We start from the raw sequence: 19,871 nt of genomic DNA, 5'->3' as shown, positions 1-19,871 counted from the left end.
ATGCACAATGGAATATTACTCAACCATAAAAAGGAACACTTCTAAGTTCTAATGAGGTGGATGAACCTAGAGTCTATTATATAGAGTGACGTAAGTCAGAAAGATATTAAGCAGAAGCTATTAAGAAGAGATGGCAAGAATACACAGAAGAACTGTACAAAAAAGATCTTCATGACTCAGATAATCACGATGGTGTGATCACTCACCTAGAGCCAGATATCCTGGAATGTGAAGTCAAGTGGGCCTTAGGAAGCATCACTATGAACAAAGCTAGTGGATGTGATGGAATTCCAGTTGAGTGGTTTCAAATCCTGAAAGATGATGCTGTGAAAGTGCTGCAGTCAATATGTCAGCAAATTTGGAAACCTCAGCAGTTGCTACAGGACTGGAAAACATCAGTTTTCATTCCAATCCCAAAGAAAGGCAATGCCAAAGAATGCTCAAACTACCACACAATTGCACTCATCTCACACGCTAATAAAGTAATGCTCAAAATTCTCCAAGCCAGGCCTCAGCAATACGTGAACCTCTGAACTTCCAGATGTTCAAGCTGGTTTTAGTAAAGGCAGAGGAACCAGAGATCAAATTGTCAACATCTGCTGGATCATCGAAAAAGCAAGAGAGTTCCAGAAAAACATCTAGTTCTGCTTTATTGACTACGCCAAAGCCTTTGGCTGTGTGGATCACAATAAACTGTGGAAAATTCTGAAAGAGATGGGAATACCAGACCACCTGACCTGCCTCCTGAGAAACCTGTATGCAGGTCAGGAAGCCACAGTTAGAACTGGACATGGAACAACAGACTGGTTCCAAATAGGAAAAGGAGTATGTCAAGGCTGTATATTGTCACCCTGCTTATTTAACTTATAAGTAGAGTATATCATGAGAAACTCTGGGCTGGAGGAAGCACAAGCTGGAATCAAGATTGCTGGGAGAAATATCAATAACCTCAGGTATGCAGATGACACCACCCTTATGGCAGAAAGTGAAGAAGAACTAAAGAGCCTCCTGATGAAAGTGAAAGAGGGGAGTGAAAAAGTTGGATTAAAGCTCAACATTCAGAAAGCTAAGATCATGGCATCTGGTCCCATCACTTCATGGCAAATAGATGGGAAAACAGTAGAAACAGTGGCTGACTTTATTTTGGGGGGCTCCAAAATCACTGCAGATGGTGATTGCAGCCGTGAAATTAAAAGACGCTTACTCCTTGGAAGGAAAGTTATGACCAACCTAGACAGCACATTAAAAAGTAGAGACATTACTTTTCCAGCAAAGATGTGTCTAGTCAAGGCTATGGTTTTTCCAGTAGTCATGTACGGATGGTTTTTCCAGTAGTCATGTATGGATGTGAGAGTTGGACTATAAAGAAAGCTGAGCACCGAGGAATTAATGCTTTTGAACTGTGGTGTTGAAGAAGACTCTTGAGAGTCCCTTGGCCTGCAAGCAGATCCAGCCAGTCCATCCTAAAGGAGATCAGTCTTGGGTGTTCATTGGAAGGACTGACGTTGAAGCTGAAACTCCAATACTTTGGCCACCTGATGTGAAGAGCTGACTCATTTGAAAAGACCCTGATGCTGGGAAAGATTGAGGGCAGGAGGAGAAGGAGACGACAGAGGATGAGATGGTTGGATGGCATCATTGACTCAATGGGCATGGGTTTGGGTGGACTCCGGGAGTTGGTTTTGGACAGGGAGGCCTGGCGTGCTGAGGTTCATGGGGTCACAAAGAGTCGGACATGACTGAGCGACTGAACTGAAGTGAACTGAAGTCAGAAAGAGAAAGATATATATTGTATACTCATGCATATATATAGAATCTAGAAAGATGCTACCAATGAATATATTTACAAGGCAGCCTTGGAGAAACACACACAGATAACAGACTTATGAACTCAGGGTGTGGTGGAGGAGAGGGTGAGAGAGTAACTTGGCAACTCACATTACCATATGTAAAATACATAGCCAATGGGAATTTGCTCTATGACTCAGGGAACTCAAGCTGGGGCTCTGTAAGAACCCAAAAGGGTGGGATGGGGAGGAAGACGGGAGGGAGGTTCAAGAGGGAGAGGACATATGTATACCTATGGTTGACTCATGTTGATGTTTGACAGAAAACAGCAAAATTCTCTAAAGCAATATCCTTCAATTTTAAAAGTAAATTAATTTTTAAAAATCTTAGTTCAAATCTAACCACTGCCATTTATTAGGTAGCTGATCTTGGAGAAGTTAAATTATCTATGCCCGAGTTTCCTTATTTGGATTAATTGAGATAGCTTGTAAAACATCTAGGACTATGTCTAGAACCTAATGGAACTGCAAATCCCATGGACAGAGTAGCCTGGCAGGCTACAGTTCATGGGGTCACAAGAGTTGGACACAACTGAGCATCTGAACCAATAATTGTTACGTATCTCCTTTATTTCTATTTTCTTTCTTAATTTTTGTATCTGAAAGAAAACAATCCCTCAAATTTCTCTCACACAGTATCTTTGTTAGGGTTCTTAATTGCAAACTTCAGAAATCATCTCTGGCTAAATCAAGCTAAGAGGGAATGTACAAGGGGACATTGCGTAGCTTACAGAATTGCTGAAAAGCCTGAAGAGCCAGGTGCAGAAAATGAACTGGAACTCAGAGCCTTTGCAAACAAGAACATAGCCAAGATCTCACCTCAGAATAGTCTGATGGCCTGCTATCTGCCACCGTTGACCTGTGAACACTGGAGGCTGCTGTCCCCTCAGTGGCAAAACCGATTCTCCGCTGATTCTGCTTCTTGCCTCATGTGCTCCTGGTTCAAAAAGCTCTGAGTGATCAAGGAAAGACAGGATAAATTCTACTCTGGGTTGTACCAGCATCACATCTGGTTGTACATTCTCGTTGTTCCCCATCAATTCCTCGGCAATTCCAGTATAGGCTTCCAAGCAGCCTGCCCTTCGCTTAATCAGATGATCCACCATGTTGTAGTCTGACTTGTCCGCTTGGGCTTGGGAGGCTTGCTTAAAAAAAAAAAAAAAAAAAAGCTCTGAGTGAGAAGGTTCCTGGTTGGTGAGACTGCTCTAGAGTTTTTGGCTTTCAAGCTCTAGTTCAGCTTCCATCCTTTACAATAAGAAGGGAATTGAGATGTCTGGAAGCCATGAGAGACCAGAGCAAATCCTCACCATTTCTGATATTCACATCTCATCCTCATTTCATGTATACATACATTCATTCCTAAGGTTGTAGAGTCTCTCTCCAGGAACTCTCCTCAAGCCTAGAACCACTCTGTTTTCAGAGCAATTTTACACCTTTCTGCCTCATCTCCTTTCTTTCCTCTGCCCAGTACTTCCCTGTCCTGTCCCCTGTCCATCACCAATCCCTCAACATAACAAATCCTGCCCATTCTATAAACACCAATTGAGACATTAAATCATTTTTACTGGTGTTGCTCACTCCCCCCACTCCCCACCCCCACTGAACGGCTCCTTCCTTCATGTTCCAGGGGCACTTTCTCCATACCTCCACCATCAATATATGCTCTCCTTTACCACCAGTATTTGTTTTCTGTTTAATGGTCTGATTTTCCTTCCTCTCCTGGACCCAAGATGAGGCCCCTTAATGGCAGAAAATCTGCCTTCCTCATCTTTGTAGCTTTGGCTCTTAGCACCTAGTAGATGCTGGATACATGTTTGTTAATGTATATATTTCTTGGTCATCTCGAAACATGTACATTTAGGATCCTTTCCTACACACACAGACAAATCCTTTTTAAGACTGAAGTGATCCATCTAAATACGCCCTGCAAACTCTAAGTGAAATTCACTCAGACATTGCCGACTCTTTGCGACCCCATGGACTATAGCCAGTCAGGCTCCCCTGTCCATGGAATTCTCTAGGCAAGAATACTTGAGTGGGTACCTATTTCTTACTCCAGGGGATCTTCCCTACCCAGGGATCGAACGCCGATTCTTTACCATCTGAGCCACAAGTGCACCTTTTTGTAGACAAAAGGCCGAGAAGTGATTAAATGCTGGACAAATGTGAGCCGTATAATTGTTCAGTTCATTCTATATTTACATATTTTTCTGTTAAAGAGCAGCATGCCCTTATGTCATAATGTTTTAACCTCATAACGTTTTAAAAGAAGAAAGTTTGGATGCAGATTCTCGCGTACCTTTTCCAATTCTGCGGAGCCCCTTGGTTTTTGACATTGTTAATAAGGGATCAGGATGGGGGGGGGGAAGGGGGTTCAGTGAAAGCCCACACCCTCGCCAACAAGTTATGCCAAGTCGCCGCAGGTCCCTCTCTCCCAGTTAGAATGGCTCTGGCCACGTGCGTACCAGACTCCCTCCTCGAGTCCACAACCCCGCTTCTGGCTCTGGTCCCGAACGCTGGCTTCGCTAGGAGCTGCCGGCGCTGATCGCTCCCAGCTCGGCGCAGCCCGCCCAGCCGCCTCCTCCGCACCTTCTCCCCCTTGGACTTTGTCTCTCGGCCCTGACCTCCCGGCCGCAGGGGCGTGCACGTGACGGAGAAACTTTGGCAGGCCCGGGGCGGGGGGCGGCGGGCGGCGGGGCGGGGGGCCGGCGGCTGAGCTCCCCCGCGCGGCGTGCGCTGCGGCGGGAAGGCACTCGGCGGGCTGCGCTGCCTGAGCGTGCGGGTGCGCTAGCGGGCTGGGAAGGCGCCGCCGAGCGCGGGGCGGACTCCGGGAGCCCGCGGCAACGCGCGTGCAGCCTGCGGCGCTGTCGGCCCGGGGCCCCGCCTGCGCTGCCGGGCCGGCGGGTGGCTGCACCCAGGGACGCCGGGGCCTCGCTCGCAGCCGGCGCCGCGGCTCCGCCGCCGCCTCCGCCACTCGGTTACATAGATCCTCCATCTCTGCCGCTTCCTACTTCCCTCACTCCTTAATCTGGATGGGAAGTTGGGGGAAATGGACAGAGTCGTGATGGCTTGGGTTGCTCTCCTCTGGCTAACAGGTAAGAGACATTTTCAACCGAGACGGATAACTTGACATGTATTCCGGTACTGGTACAGTTCTCACCCTCCTCCCCACCCCATCCCCAGTTCCCCCCAGACTGTGTTTAAAGCTGCTTAGCAGAATGGTGGTAAGTGGGGGAGGGGGCTGTGTGTGTGTGTGTGTGTGTGTTAGAATGATGGGGGAGGCCGAGAGAAGCCCGAGTGTGTGTGTGTCTGTGTGTGTGTGTCTGGGTCTGTGTGTGTGTGTGTGTGTGTGTATTAGAATGATGGGGGAGGCCGAGAGAAGCCCGATAATCAAGTGAGCCGGCCAGAGATGCAGGTGTTTTGACTCATTGGAGATATGAGATTGTTCTTGCCAATGTGCATTTCCCTTTCCATTCCACGGTTCTCCCCAGTCTTATCCGGAGTTTGTATAATGTGAGTCCTGGGGAAAACCTGGTTGGGAAAAAAAATGAAAGCTCAGGGGAGACTGATTAATTAAGAGAACTAGTTTTCTGGAGGTTGGAGGTCCACGAGTGTCTCCTTGATTCCTTCCCTGGAGAACCCGGAGCCCCAGGGGTGCAGGGGAGCTGGAATGAGGAAGGAGACTGGGATGGAGGCTTGATTGGTTGTGGAGTTGAGGGCCTTGCGCTCACTCATTTGGTATCATTTGGGGAGTGGTTGCATAGAGGAGAAGAGCCTTCCTCCGATAAACAAGTGGGAACGCCTCCTAATAAAGATAATTTGCAGAGATATTCAGAAGGTAAGGTTCCTCTTTAGCATTAGAGTCACTTCCTCGAGCTTGGACCTCCGTATTTCCCCCTCCCTTTTGGTGAACTTTCTTGTCACCCTCCTGGGATCTGGAAAGGCTCGAGTTCCAAACGTGTGTTCCCACAGGATGATCTGGGAGGTTGAGAGACAGGTGGCCAGGCAGGGTGGGCAGCCCTGCCTGGGGATGGAGGGGTTAGGAAGGCTTGGATAGTCGGAGGCTGGGTCTGAGGCAACAATTCAAAGCAAACTGGAAACCAGGTGATGGAGCAGAAAGGTGAGGACAAGAGGGGGCAGTGAAGGGCAAGAGAGAAAATATAAAATAGCACCCAAAATAAAGTTGTGTCCCCTCTCGGGGCATTGAAGACTGGGAAAAATCAAGTCAGCAGGAAAAGAGGAACAAGATTAAAAATCTAAGGCAAGTGATTGAAAGAGGGTCAATAATACAGTTAAGAAGAAAGACAAAACCACTATTTCCCTTAGTTTCAGAGTAAGATTATAGATTACCTCAGTTTTTTTTCTATTCCTAATGAAGGGTCCCTAACACTGGCTCTTGCCCCCTGCTAGGTTTAGGTTTGGGGGAGCCTTTAGCAGAGTTAGCCACTTCTCTTGGCTGCTCTGAGTTCATCCCTCCCACATTATTCAAATCTGAATCATCTCTAATTTCAGGGTTTGGCTGATCCATGCCTCCCCACTCCTCTGGCCTCCCAGTGCCTTCCACTTCTACCCTTACTGATTCTGAATGTCCTTAATTTGCCTCTGCTTCTCAGTTATCGTATTTGAGGGGAACTTTGGCCTTGAACCTCTATCACCTCCCTAAAGTCCGCTAGGCATCTGTGGAGGGGTCCTTGATTCAGAGATGCTCTTCTAGACACCCCGGGGTGTACCCTAGAAAAGCTCTCTAAGGACTTGTAAGGCATGGGCAGAAGGGGAAGGTATAGCCCACGCTAGAGGGCTGAAAGCTTTTTAATGTAATGGTCCCTGGAAGGAACAGTCTAGTTTAGTCCTCTCAATTTTTACAAATGGAGACCCAGAAAAGCAATATTTACACAGCAAGTTTGTGTTGGAGCAGGTGCCAGAACCCAGTTCTCTCGAGCCCCGGGCCCGTTCTTCTCCCATCGGCACTTGGAGAGATTGCTTCTGCCTGGAAACAGGCAACAGGTTATCAGGGCCATCCCAGCTGTCAGAGGGCCAGAACTTCCAGGCTCTGCAAGTGAGGTGGCTCCGGAGATCCCACTGATCTCCCACTGGCACCCCCTGGTCCTAGCTTCCGCTTCCCTTTCATCCCCCGGTGGACAAGCCTTTCAGTCTCAGCCAAGTGCAGGAGCTAACAATGGCGGCTGGGGAGGGGAGGGGAGGAGAGAGGAGCAGTCAAGGATGAGATGGATTCAGACTCTTCGTTCACAGAGCAACCAGGAGAGGAAAGGTAAGACATTTCAGTCCAGCCCAATCAATGAATTTTCTCTTGAGGGGGTGGTGGAAAGGGAGGGAAAAAGGAAAGGACAGATTAAAAATGAGTCAGAGAACCAGAGGGGAAAAAAACACATTCATTCTCCCCCTCCCTCCCTTTCTCTCTCCTCCCGCTTTTCACTTCTCCCCTTTTCTCCTACTCTCCTCCCATCCACCCTCCCCACCACCACCACCACCACCACCAGTTTCTCTGTTTTAATGCAGTCTGAGCAATTACTAATCAACACGTCAGGTTTTTTTCCCTCAGGCTCTAGCAGCTTCTTCCTCGTCTTTCAATGCAAAAATTCTGTATTTCTTTCTGCTGTATATTTAGCCTCCTGATTTCCCATTGTCAGTGTGAGGGAGCTTCTTGCAATAGACTATTTTGTTGTTGTTATTGTCCTTGTTGTTTTGCACAAAATAAAATGCTTACCAGCTGCTATTTTAGCAACAGGTGCCATCTAGCAATAAGACTTGAGGGTTCACTATGTCTTTGTTCCTGAATATGGGTGGCATTTCAACCTTTCTGGCAGCAGCAGCTGTGAGAAACGCCAGAACCGTGGTGACACTCTGGGAACATACTCCAGGAGCAGGCAGTGCATTTTCCTGGAAACTCTTTTGGGTCTCTTTGTGATAAAGAGTGCTTATTCTATTAGCATTTCTTTTGGCACCTTTTTGGTGGTATTGATTCATTTATTCATCCATTCTCCAGGCATGTACCAAATACCTGCGGTTTCTAAGTATTTTGATAGGTGCTGAGAATACAGAGAGAAAAGACATAGTCTTTGCCCCTGAAGAGTGGTCAGTCTAATCAGTGACTCAAATGAGTTTTCAGATAATTTTGATATGGAGGTAAAAAGTCCTACAATGAGAGCCATGAGAGCCACACAGGGGCTGTTAGGGCGTAGATGAGGCACACCCACCTCAAACCTGGGGTGGGAGTCGGGCAACTCGGAAACCAGCTCCTGGAAGAGGTGATGGCTGAGTTAACATGTTTACTCATGCACGGTCAGCTGCTGAGTTACTGTCACATCCAGGCATTGTGCATTGTGTACGACAGTCGTGCATTCCAGCAACTTACAGTGTGGTGGTGGTGACCTCAGTGAGGGAACTGAACAGTTAGGGAGTACCACTTGCAAAGGCGACCATGGAGATATGCACCAAGTGTTGTGGGTGCTACATACAGCAGGAAGGGAAGTATCCAGGAAGGGTTGTTACCTGGTTTGTTTGCATTCAGGTAGTATGAGAATGGGCTTGCGTATGGAGAATTAAAATGTTATTAGTCCTAGAGAGGCAGGGGTTTCTTTCTTTTTTTTTGTATTGATAATATATATTTTTTCTCTTTTTTTTTTTTTTATAATTTTTTAACATTGTATTGGTTTTGCCATACATTGACTTGAGTCCTCCATGGGTGTACATGTGTTCCCCATCCTGAACTCCCCTCCCACCTCCCTCCCCATCCCATCCCTCTGGGTCATCCCAGGGCACCAGCCCTGAGCACCCTTTTAAAGATTGCTGACACCTCAGCAGCTGGTGTGCTGCAGTCCATGTGGTCACAGAGTTGGACACGACTGAGCAACTGAACTGAACTGTTACCTCAACTTCCATTATCTCCTTTTTCCATCCTTTCAACTCCCTTCCCTCCTCTGTTCATTTTTCCCCATAGAAGAGATCTTTTTTGTACTGGAGCATCTTTCAGCACTTTATTACAACTCTCTCCACTTCCTACCATGAGCCTGGATGCTTTTCTCTGGACTAGGAAAGGGGGCTTGTTTCGTATCCCATTTACACCTTAGATTTTAGACTCATGATTCTGCTGAGTGTCTAGCTTATACAGACTTGGGTATTAGTTCTAGTAGTCCTGCTGTAACTCCATGCTAGTACTATACTATAGTCTTAGTGAAAGTACCTAGTGCTTATAGTGTTAGTACCAGGACTTGGTTAGTGGAAAGAACTCTAACCTAGGATTTGAGGACTGGATTCCAATCCCATCTCCACAGATTAACTGTATATCCATGGGATCTGGGTCTTATAATCTGGTTTTTTTTTTTCTTTTGGTATGTAATTTTATTATTTCATTGAGATATAATTGACATATAACATTAGTTTCAAGTGTACAACAAGATTCCATATTTCTATATGTTATGAAATGATCACCACAATAAGTTTAGTTAACATCCATCATCTTATACAGTTACAATTTTTTTCTTGTGATAGCTTTCAGCATTTATTCTGTTAGCAACTTTCAAATATGCAACATAGTATTATTTTACTTTAGTCACCAGGGTGTGCATTATATTGGTTTGGACTGCAGCACGCCGGGCTTCCCTGTCTTTCACTATCTCCCGGAGTTTGCTCAAACTCATGTCCATTGATTTGGTGATGCCACCCCACCATCTCATTCTCTGTCTTTCCTGCCCTCAGTATCAGGGTCTTTTCCAGTGAATTCGCTCTTTGCATCAGGTGGCCAAAGTGTTGAAACTTCAGCTTCAACATCAGTCATTCCAGTGAATATTCAGGGTTGATTTCCTTTTGGATTGACTGGTTTGTTCTCTTTGCCCTCCAAGGAACTCTCAAGAGTCTTCTCCAGCACCACAATTCAAAAGCATCTATATTTGGTGCTCAGCCTTCTTTATAGTCCTACTCTCACATCTGTACATGACTACTGGAGAAACTATAGCTTTCATTTTATGGACTTTGTCAGCAAAGTGATGTCTCTGCTTTTTAGTATGCTGTCTAGATTTGTCATAGATTTTTTTCTAAGGAGCAATTGTCTTTTAATTTCGTGGCTGCAGTTACCATCTGCAGTGATTTTGAAGCCCAAGAAAAAGAAATCTGTGCATTATATACTCAGGACTTAGTTATAAACTAGAAGTTTGTACCCTTTGACCCCCTTCACCCAGCCCCCACCTCTGGCAACCACCAATCTGTTCTCTATATCATGGGCTTGGTTTTTTGTTTTTGTTTTTAAAGATTACACATTTAAGTGACTTCATACAGTATTTGTCTTTCTGATTGATTTCACTTAACGTAATGATCTCAAGGTCCATCCATGTTGTCACAAATGGTAAGATTTCATTCTATTTTATGGCTGAATAATATTCCATTGTGTGTGCATGGATATAAATGTCGATTATACACACACATATATAAATATATAGTATGGCATCTTTTTATCTATTTATTAAATGACAGACACTTAGGTTGTTTCCATATCTTGACTATTGGCTACTATAAATAAAGTAGCAGTGAACATGGGATTGTATATATTATTATCTTCTAAAAATCCATTTCTTTTTATTATTTTATCTTTAATTGGAGGATAATTGCTTTACAATGTTGTCTTAGTATTATAATCTTTTGAATGAGGTCATGTCTTTCAGCTCTAAGATTCTCTGGTACAGAACTTTTCTCTCTTTAATTTTGATGAGTTGGAAATCAGATTTACAGAGCCCTCAGTGCCCCTTCATGGATCACAGCCTTGTCATGACGAAGGGACTTGCATAAGTCAGTGAAGCTATGAGCTGATGCTGTGCGGGGCCACCCAAGACAGACAGGTCATAGTGGAGAGTTCTGACAAAACGGGATCCACTGGAAGAGGGAATGACAAATCACTCCAGGATTCTTGCTGTGAGAATCCCATGAACAGTATAAAAAGGCAAAAAGATATGACACCAAACAATGAGCCCCTCAGGCCAGAAGGCATTCAGTATGCTACTGGGTAAGAGCAGAGGGCAGTTACTAATATCTCCAGAAAGAATGAAGTGGTTCAGCCAAAGCAGAAATGGCACTCAGTTTTGGATTTGCCTGGAGGAGAAAGTAAAGTCCGATGCTGTAAATAGCAATATTGCAAAGGAACCTGGAATGATTGTTGAGAGAAATGTCAACAACCTCAGATATGCAGATGATACCCCTCTAATGGCAGAAAGTAAAGAGAAACTTAAGATCCTCTTCTTGAGGGTTAAAGAGGGGAGTAAAAAAGCTGACTTAAAATTCAACATTCAAAACACTAAGAACATGGAATCCAGTCCCAACACTTCATGGCAAATAGGAGGGGAAAAAGTGGAAGCAGTGACAGATTTTTTTTTTTTTTTTTGAGCTCCAAAATCACTACTGATGGTAATTGCAGTCATGAAATTAAAAGATGCACGCTCCTTGGAAGGAAAACTATGACAAACCTACATAGCATATTAAAAAGCAGAGACATCACTTCGCTGACAAAGGTGCATCTAGTCAAAGCTATGGTTTTTCCAGTAGTCATGTATGGATGTGAGAGTAGGATCATAAAGAAGGCTGAGTGCCAAAGAATCAATGCTTTCGAACTGTAGTGCTGGAGAAGACTCTTGAGAGTCCCATGGACAGCACAGAGATCAAACCAGTCAATCCTAAAGGAAATCAACCCTGAATATTCATTGGAAGGACTGAAACTGAAGTTCCAATATATTGGCTTCCTGAGGCGAAGAGACAACTCATTGGAAAAGAACCTGATGCTGGGAACGATTTAAGGCAAATGGAGAAGGGGGTGGCAGAGGATGAGATGATTAGAAAGCATCGTTGACTCAATGGGTATGAATTTGAGCAAACTCTGGGAGATAGTGAAGGACAGGGGAGCCTGGTGTTCACTGGATTACAGGGAATCAAACTCAACTTAGCAACTGAACAAACAAACAGAAGGTCCTCAGTGAGGAGCCACAGAAGGAGCCCCAGTTATCTTCAGCCTTTCTCTGACCACTAACGATTGGAATGAAGAACAGCAGCTGGGAAGGGAGAGCCCTTGTTAGCATTTTCAGAGGAACGAATAGAACCCAGTGCCTGGTGGACAGGATAGGATCAACTCTAAACAATTAAATGTTGTTATATTGGGAACTGTTGAAGTGAGTCAGGTGCTTTGGGTCAGGTGGGATGATTCCTGCTCTAGCCAACGTGGCCCTCAAATGTCCCTTCTGGTCTCAACTTTTTGTTCCAGGACACACTCACCTCTTTACTCCTTCCAATTATTTTAGCTCTTATGATGACTTTCCCCCAATTAGGAATTATAAAAAAAAGGTACAATCTAATTGTTGCTCTTGCTTATTTAGAAACTATAATGCTTTTCTAGTTTTGTGAGTGGTAAAGAATCTGCCTGCCAATGCAGGAGATGCAAGAGACACTGGTTCAGTCCCTGGCTCGGGAAGATCCCCTGGAGTAAGAAATGGCAACCCACTCCAGTTTTCTTGCCTGGAAAATTCCATGGACAAAGGAACCTTGAAGGCTACAGTCCATTGGGTTGCAAAGAGTCAGACGTGTCTGAGCACGCTCGCAATACTTTTTTAATGTGTTTTATGACTTTTAAAATCTCTTTTGATCCTTCTAAGTAAGGCTGGTTACTATCTACCTATACATAAGAAGAACAAGGCTCAGAGGAAGTAAATGACTTGTCTAAGTCCATTGTATCTTATTGATTAAAAATAAGAAATAATGTCACTGACTTACATATGACTTGGTTGTTCAAATGCCTGAATCCAAGGGAAACATTTTCTAGTTAGTGTGGGTGAAACTAGAACTCCTGATTTAAGGGAACAAATCCAGGTGTCTGGGCTTCCCTGATGGTGCAGTGATAAAGGATCCACCTGCCAAGCAGGAGGTCACACATTTGATCCCTGGGTTGGAAAGATCCCCTGGAGGAGGAAATGGCAGCCCACTCCGGTATTCTTGCCTGGGAAATTCCATGGACAGAGGAGCCTGGTGGGCTATTGTCCATGGGGTCATAGAAGAGTCAGACACGACTTGGAGACTAACAACAGTACAGCGTGGCTATCTGCCATAGGGCATTGGGTAATGAGGCTCAGAATTCACAGCACTCGGGGAAATATTACAGGGAAAAGTGGTAAAGAATAGCATTTAGTATTTCTAATTAAATCCTAAAATCCACAGGAAAGGAGTGAATGAGGAGTGCCCCAGTGAGGCACAGGAGAGCATCTGATGTGACCCTGTGACAGCAGAGGCTGCTGGCATGTCAGAGCCCATCTGGGACTAGCGGATGGCGCTGTGCGTCCAGGAGCCACACAAGAGGGAGCATATGTAGGTTTAAAATCTTGGTCTTTAAGATAGCTTCTGCTTGCTGGAAATGAAAGACGGCATCTTGGATGACTAGAGTTCTTTATGGGCCAAGAAACAAGGAGGAACTCAGAACATGCTGCTTCCCTTTCTCCTCCAGCGGCTGAAGCCCTGCAGGAAGTACTGCTCTAAATTAGGAGTAGAACCTTCACATTCAGCTGGAATCCTGCATCATCACTCCTCCCTTGCCCTGGGCTCATCAGGAGGCAGTTGGGAGAGAGGGATAAGGCTCAAACTGACTTGGATTTAAATATTAAATTAATAGTTTACCTTATTTTATTTAGTTTTAAAATGGGAAAGCTAACTTACCTTGTAGGGTTGTTGTGATCATTAAAATGAAATGATGTACAATTCCTAGCACAGTATTTGACACATGTTATGCTCTCAATGCTTTTTATGGGCCCCAAATAGGAATATTAGTCAGCATTTTGATGTAGCAATAACCAACCTCATAATCTCAATAGCTCACAACACCAAACATTTAGTTGTTCATATTATATGAGAGCTGCAGTCAGCTCCAGATCAACTGTGAATTGGCTAGAATTGGTGAACTTGGCTCATTTCCAGACGTCTTATTCCAAGACCCAGGATGAAGGAGCAGCCACAGTGTGGGCATGCTCTTCTCCTGGTGGAGGACTCATGGCTGGTAGGGAGAGGGTACAGAGCCAAATGACACAAATGCCTTTTAAGCTTCTGCTTGGACAAGTCTTACGGCACATGTACTCACATTGCATTGGCCAAACGTCTCACCTGGCCAAGCCATAGTCTATGGAATGGTAAGTGTACTCCGCCTACAGGGAACAATGTAAGAGTGAAGAGAGAAAACTACCTGGGAACAAATAATCCAATCTGTCAACTGGCTTAAATCATTCAACTGAATGTGTTGAGTACCTACTAGGTAGCAGTATTTAAAAGCCTTCAGGAGAGAGCTTGTTGTTATTAATAATGGCCAAGACAGATGACTAAATAGGAAATTCTTAGACAAGATGATGTGATTCTCTAGGGTACCATGACTGCAGTAAGAGCAAGAAGAAGCTTTTATAGGAAGTGATAGCTGAGGAAGTCAGGAAAGATAAGTAGGTACTACTAGAGGAAGAGTGGGATTGAGGGAAGGGAAATTTACAGAGGAGACAGCATGTGCAAAAGCCAGGAATCAAAAGAGGACATGATGTTTTTTGAAAAGTACAAATATTTTACTTGTTGTTGTTGTTTTGTTTTTTTTTTTTTTAAGTGAGTGGGTAGCCTGTCCCTTCTCCAGGGAATCTTTGTGACCCAGGAATTGAACTAGAATCTCCTGTATTGCAGGCGGATTCTTTGCCAGCTGAGCCACCAGGAAAGCCCCATGGAAGAGGGTGCCCCCATCTAAAATGAGTCCTTGTATTTCTGAACGCCTACAGGGAGTATTTGAAAGCATGAGAGCATAGGAGTGCTATGACCAGATGTGCATTTTAGAAATATTATTTGAACCTCAATGTGGAGGGTAGATTAGATATAGACAGACATGCAGCAAAAACCAGCTAGAAGACCCTTGCAGAAAGAGAGGGAAGACATGATGAGATTCTGAGCGCCGGTGGTGCAGTGACGATGACAGGAGTAGACAATGACAAGAGATGGAGGCAGTAATCCTGGCTTGGTTGCATGTGGAAGTTGAAAGACAGGAGTATCAAAGATGTCTCCAGGTTCCTGTCTTGGGATTGCTGGGATGCCATTTATGGATGTGAACTAATATAGGAGGAGGAACATGTAAGGGAGGGAGATACAGGTTCAGTTTTTTGCATTATATTAGAGTAAGCCTAAGATGCTATAACAAAGAGACCCTAGTAATAGTTTAAAACTCACATAGTTTTTTTCTCTCTCCTATAACAGAGAACTAGTGGGACTGAGTCTACTGTTCCCATATGTGGCTCCCAAGACTGCTCCAGTGATAGGTATTTTTCAGCTAGTAGAAGCAAGGAAAACAGAGGATCAAGTAGTTTGTTTTTAGGGAGGTGACATGGAAATCACATACATCACCCCTCCTCACCTATGTCCTGAATCTAGTCCTGTGACCATAATTAGCTACCAGGGAGGCTAGGAAATATAATATGTGGCTGTCTTGGCTGGCCAGATTAAAACCTGGAAGGTTCTGTTTCTAAAAGAAGTGGACAGTTAGCATCTCCATCTATAGAATGATGAGTTTGGGGTGCTTGTGTAACATTCGGATGGAAAAAGAAGTTATATATTTGGGTCTGGAGCTTGGGTAAGATATCTAAACTGGAGATACAGGTGACAAGTTGATGAAAGTGGAGAAGAGCTCTCTTACAGGAGCTTTCTCTGCCCACATGGCTGGTCCATCCAAGGAGTCTGACCCACCTGATTGAATCAGGACTGCTTCCACAGTTCCTGGGCTGTGCAGGGTAGACTGACCTCTTTTAGTACTGCTTTAGTCACACTGGACCAGCATGTAAGCCAGCTAGACATTACCCATGAGCTTGCTTCAGATCTCTGGAAGATGAGCAAATCAAATAGAAAGGAGATGTGCTTCTGGCTTTCATTTGCACAGTGGTGGCAGAGAGTGGGAAGGCAAGGCTCAGTGGGACACACAGGACATGTGCTTAATGAATGGCAAGCTCTGCATGCACAAGGGCCGGAGCTATAGGCAGCAAATAGTAAGTAGGCCATGAGCAATGCCCACCTGAGCAAGGGCGACACCAGTGTTTACTTTAGCCCGATAGAAAGGGGGAGACACTGATGCTTTTTAGGACCCTTGGGGAGAAAACATGAAAGAATGTTGTCATATTTTTAAAATATTTTTTAAAAGAAATCTCTAGTACATCTGGTCACCCTAACCCTAAAATGGATCAAGCCATCAGGTACTGTGGTAGCAAACAAGAGAAACTGATTCTGTTCAATTTAACCAATTGGACAGAAAGAAATTTATTGAAAGAAAATTGATTAACCTGTAGGACCAATAAGCAAACTGGAGAACTAGGCTTAGAAAATAGGCAAGCACTAAGGGAATGTTTATGATTCTTGGTAAAGCCTCTTTTATTATATAACCCAACTATATCAAAAGATGAATAGCTTCTATTTCTGGTGGTTAAAGGGTTCAGGTTGTGTTTCGTCTTTAAAAATTGAGCCTGTAGGTCAGAATTTCCCAAAATACTTTGTTTTCCATGCTGACAGTACTAAGGGATGGACACACTGTGGACCAAACCTAGAGGAGATGCTTCAGCACTCATTATTCATCTCTTACGCTTAGAAAACCCGCCTATCAATTGTTCCTAAAACAATGTCATAGGAAATTGGGACAGTGTATTAAAAATGTGAAGACAAAAATATGGATTCCTTAAAGATCTAACTTAAAGTCAGGAAAAAGAAGATATGTATTGTCATATTGAATGAAGAAAAACTCGGGGTTCTGAAAGCCAAGATATGCTGGTGAATGGGCAATTCTGAGGGCTTCAAGAGTTAAAGGATGGATGAACTTGATATAAAATTTCTAAAGATGCTGGTCTGTGGTGGTAATAATTTTCCATGATCTTCAGCAGCAATCTTTACTTCTCTAAAATGGGGCTGTGTTTATAGATCTGCATTTCAAAAATGCTGGCAGGAATAGCTTACAACTAGTGGGGAAAAGGGACTTGCTTTGAAAAAAAAGAAAGTGCTAAAATAAGAACAGCATTGCTGTAGATACTGCTTTTGTTATCCTTGCAAGAACACAATTCCTCATGTATAGAATCCTTTTTTTTTACATGAGAATTGGGGCAGGAGCTTATTTTGCCATATGTAAGGAGGCACTGTCTATACTTGTGGCTGATCCTCCCGGGCCTGGTAACTAGGCACCCCTGGTGATTAGCTGAGATGGGGCCTGCTGCTCTGAGCTGTCACTCATCGCTCTACTTTTAGGCAGCTTTTCTAGTTATTGATCAGAATCCATTCTCTGCACTGAGGACCACCTGCTGAGAAAGGCCCTTTGGATTCACTTATTCATTTCTTCATTCATTCTTTGATTCATTCCACATTTTGTGAGCTTCAGCTCAATTTTATGGCCTTGCTGTATAATGAGGATACAGAGTCAACCAAATCCACCAAGCTGGTTTTAGAAAAGGTAGAGGAACCAGAGATCAAATTGCCAACATTGTTGGATCATCAAAAAAGCAAGAGAATTCCAGAAAAACATCATCTACTGTTTTATTGACTATGCCAAAGCCTTCGACTGTGTGGATCACAATGAACTGTGGAAAATTCTGAAAGAGATGGGAATACCAGACCACTTGACCTGCCTCTTGAGAAATCTGCATGCAGGTCAGGAAGCAATAGCTAGAAGCGAATACGGAACAACAGGCTGGTTCCAAATAGGGAAAGGGGTACGTCAAGGCTGTATATTGTCACCCTGTTTATTTAACTTATATGCAGAGTACATCATGAGAAACACTGGCCTGGATGAAGGACAAGCTGGAATTAAGATTGCCAGGAGAACTATCAATAACCTCAGATATGCAGATGACACCACCCTTATGGCAGAAAGTGAAGAAGAACTAAAGAGCTTCTTGATGAAAGTGAAAGAGGGGAGTGAAAAAGTTGGCTTAAAACACAACATTCAGAAAGCTAAGATCATGGCATCTGGTTCCATCACTTCATGGCAAATAGATGGGGAAACAGTGGAAGCAGTGACAGACTTTATTTTTGGGGCTCCAAAATCACTGCAGATGGTGACTGCAGCCATGAAGTTAAAAGATGCTTGCTCCTTAGAAGAGAGTTATGACCAACCTAGACAGCATATTAAAAAGTAGAGACATTACTTTGCCACCAAAGGTCCATCTAGTCAAGGTTATGGTTTTTCCAGTAGCCATGTATGGATGTGAGAATTGGACTATAGAGAAAGCTGAACGCTGAAGAATTGATGCTTTTAAACTGTGGTGTTGGAGAAGACTCTTGAGAGTCCCCTGGACTGCAAGGAGATTTAATCAGTCCATCCTAAAGGAAATCAGTCCTGAATATTCATTGGAAGGACTGATGTTGAAGCTGAAGCTCCAATACTTGCATACTTGCTCCAATGTATTGCATCCAATACAGATGCAAAGAACTGACTCATTGGAAAAGACCGTGATGCTGGGAAAGATTGAAGACAGGAAGAAAAGGGGACAACAGAGGATGAGATGGTTGGATGGCATCACTGACTCAGTGTACATGAGTTTGAGTAAGTTCCAGAAGTTGGCGATGGACAGGGAAGCCTGGCGTGCTGCAGTCCACGGGGTCGCAAAGAGTCAGACACGACTGAGTGACTGAACTGAACTGAAATCCACCAAATCCTGGTCCTTGCCCTCAGGGACCTTAGAGTTAGAAACCAAGTTTATATTGAATTTTTCAAGATCAGAAGCTGGTCTTTTAAATTTATTTCCCCAGAACTTAATACTGTATTTTACAACATGTTTTTGAATGAATTTGAGTTAGATAGTCAAGGGCAGTTTTCCTGAAGATCAAGGGCACAGTATAAACTGGAAGAATGGTCTGGTGATCCAAGAATGATGACTCCTTCTTTTGCAAATATAGAAAACCACCTATAATTTTCAATCTTCAGTATATCATCTGGTGCTTCTTTTGGTCAGGAATCCTAATTTTTACAGATATGTTCTATATAGTATGATCCCTTACTTGACTTACCTTCTTTTTCTGTCTTTTGCTGTCTTCTCTAAGCAGTCTCCTTCCAGTTTTGGGGGATACTTATTTTATTTTGTAGCATGAAACATGGATTCTTCCCATACTTCTGTAAATGTCTTTGTAAGAGCTTCAAAACACAAATCCTTTCTGGTGTCGGTGCCCAGGTTCCAAGTCCCAGCCTTCCCACTGTGCCAGCATCTGCTTCTCATATATGTGCATGCCCTAAACTCAGTGCTTCTCTCTGTCCACCTCCCAGAAACTCGGGAATAACATGTTTATAATAAAAGAATGGAAAACCTCTTAGTCTGCCTGGAACGAGTGTGGGGCCAAATCATGGAGAAAATCTTACATGCCATGTCAAGGCATTTGGACCTTATCCTGGAAGGAATGGGGAATCTTTTGAGCCTTAAAGCAGGAGACTGTCTTTTCTGAAAGAATATTCTAGATATAGAAAATGTGGGGAATGCACCAGGCTGGAAGTAGGGAGACCACTGAAGAGGCTATTATAAAACCAAGAAGGTAATGAGGACTTTAGTAAGAGCTTTGGGTCCAGTCTAGGTTTGGGGCTTCTCTGGTGGCTCAGTGGTAAAGAATCTGCCTGCCAATGCACGAGATCCAGGTTCGATCCCTGGGTTGGGAAGATCCCCTGGAGAAGGAAATGGCAACCTACTCAAGTATTCTTGTCTGGGAAATCACATGGCCAGAGGAGCCTCATACGCTATAGTCCATGGTGTTGCAAAAGTGTCAAACACAGCTTAGTGACTAAACAACAATAAAAGCCTAGCTTCAAATCTGTCACTTGCTAACCCTCATGTGTTAGGCAAGATACATACATTCTCTGAGAGTCAGTTTCTTCATCTGTAAAATGGATGTAATGATAATATCTACTTTATAGGATTTTTTGAGAGAATTGAGATACTACATGAATGACACATAACACAATTTCTAATATATAGTAATTCTTTCACAATTATTTCCTGGTATGAGGAATAG

At 43.9% G+C, this 19,871-nt stretch overlaps 1 protein-coding gene across 4 annotated transcripts in view; it reads left to right on the top strand.

Annotated features, from left to right (window-relative positions):
* The first annotated feature begins 4,837 nt into the window (after positions 1 to 4,837).
* ILDR2 (immunoglobulin like domain containing receptor 2) overlaps positions 4,838 to 19,871 on the top strand; it is a 68,175-nt gene continuing 53,141 nt past the window's right edge. For all 4 annotated transcript variants that reach the window (XM_065946216.1, XM_065946198.1, XM_065946207.1 and 1 more), the window contains exon 1: positions 4,838 to 4,942. In XM_065946216.1, coding sequence (XP_065802288.1) covers positions 4,897 to 4,942 — 46 coding nt within the window. In that variant the 5' untranslated portion in view covers positions 4,838 to 4,896. The remainder of the gene's footprint in view (positions 4,943 to 19,871) is intronic.

Source organism: Muntiacus reevesi, chromosome 1, assembly GCF_963930625.1.
Source record: "Muntiacus reevesi chromosome 1, mMunRee1.1, whole genome shotgun sequence".
Taxonomy (NCBI): domain Eukaryota; kingdom Metazoa; phylum Chordata; class Mammalia; order Artiodactyla; family Cervidae; genus Muntiacus; species Muntiacus reevesi.
Note: the sequence above shows the minus strand (reverse complement) of the source record. Positions and strands in the feature narration are given on the sequence as shown.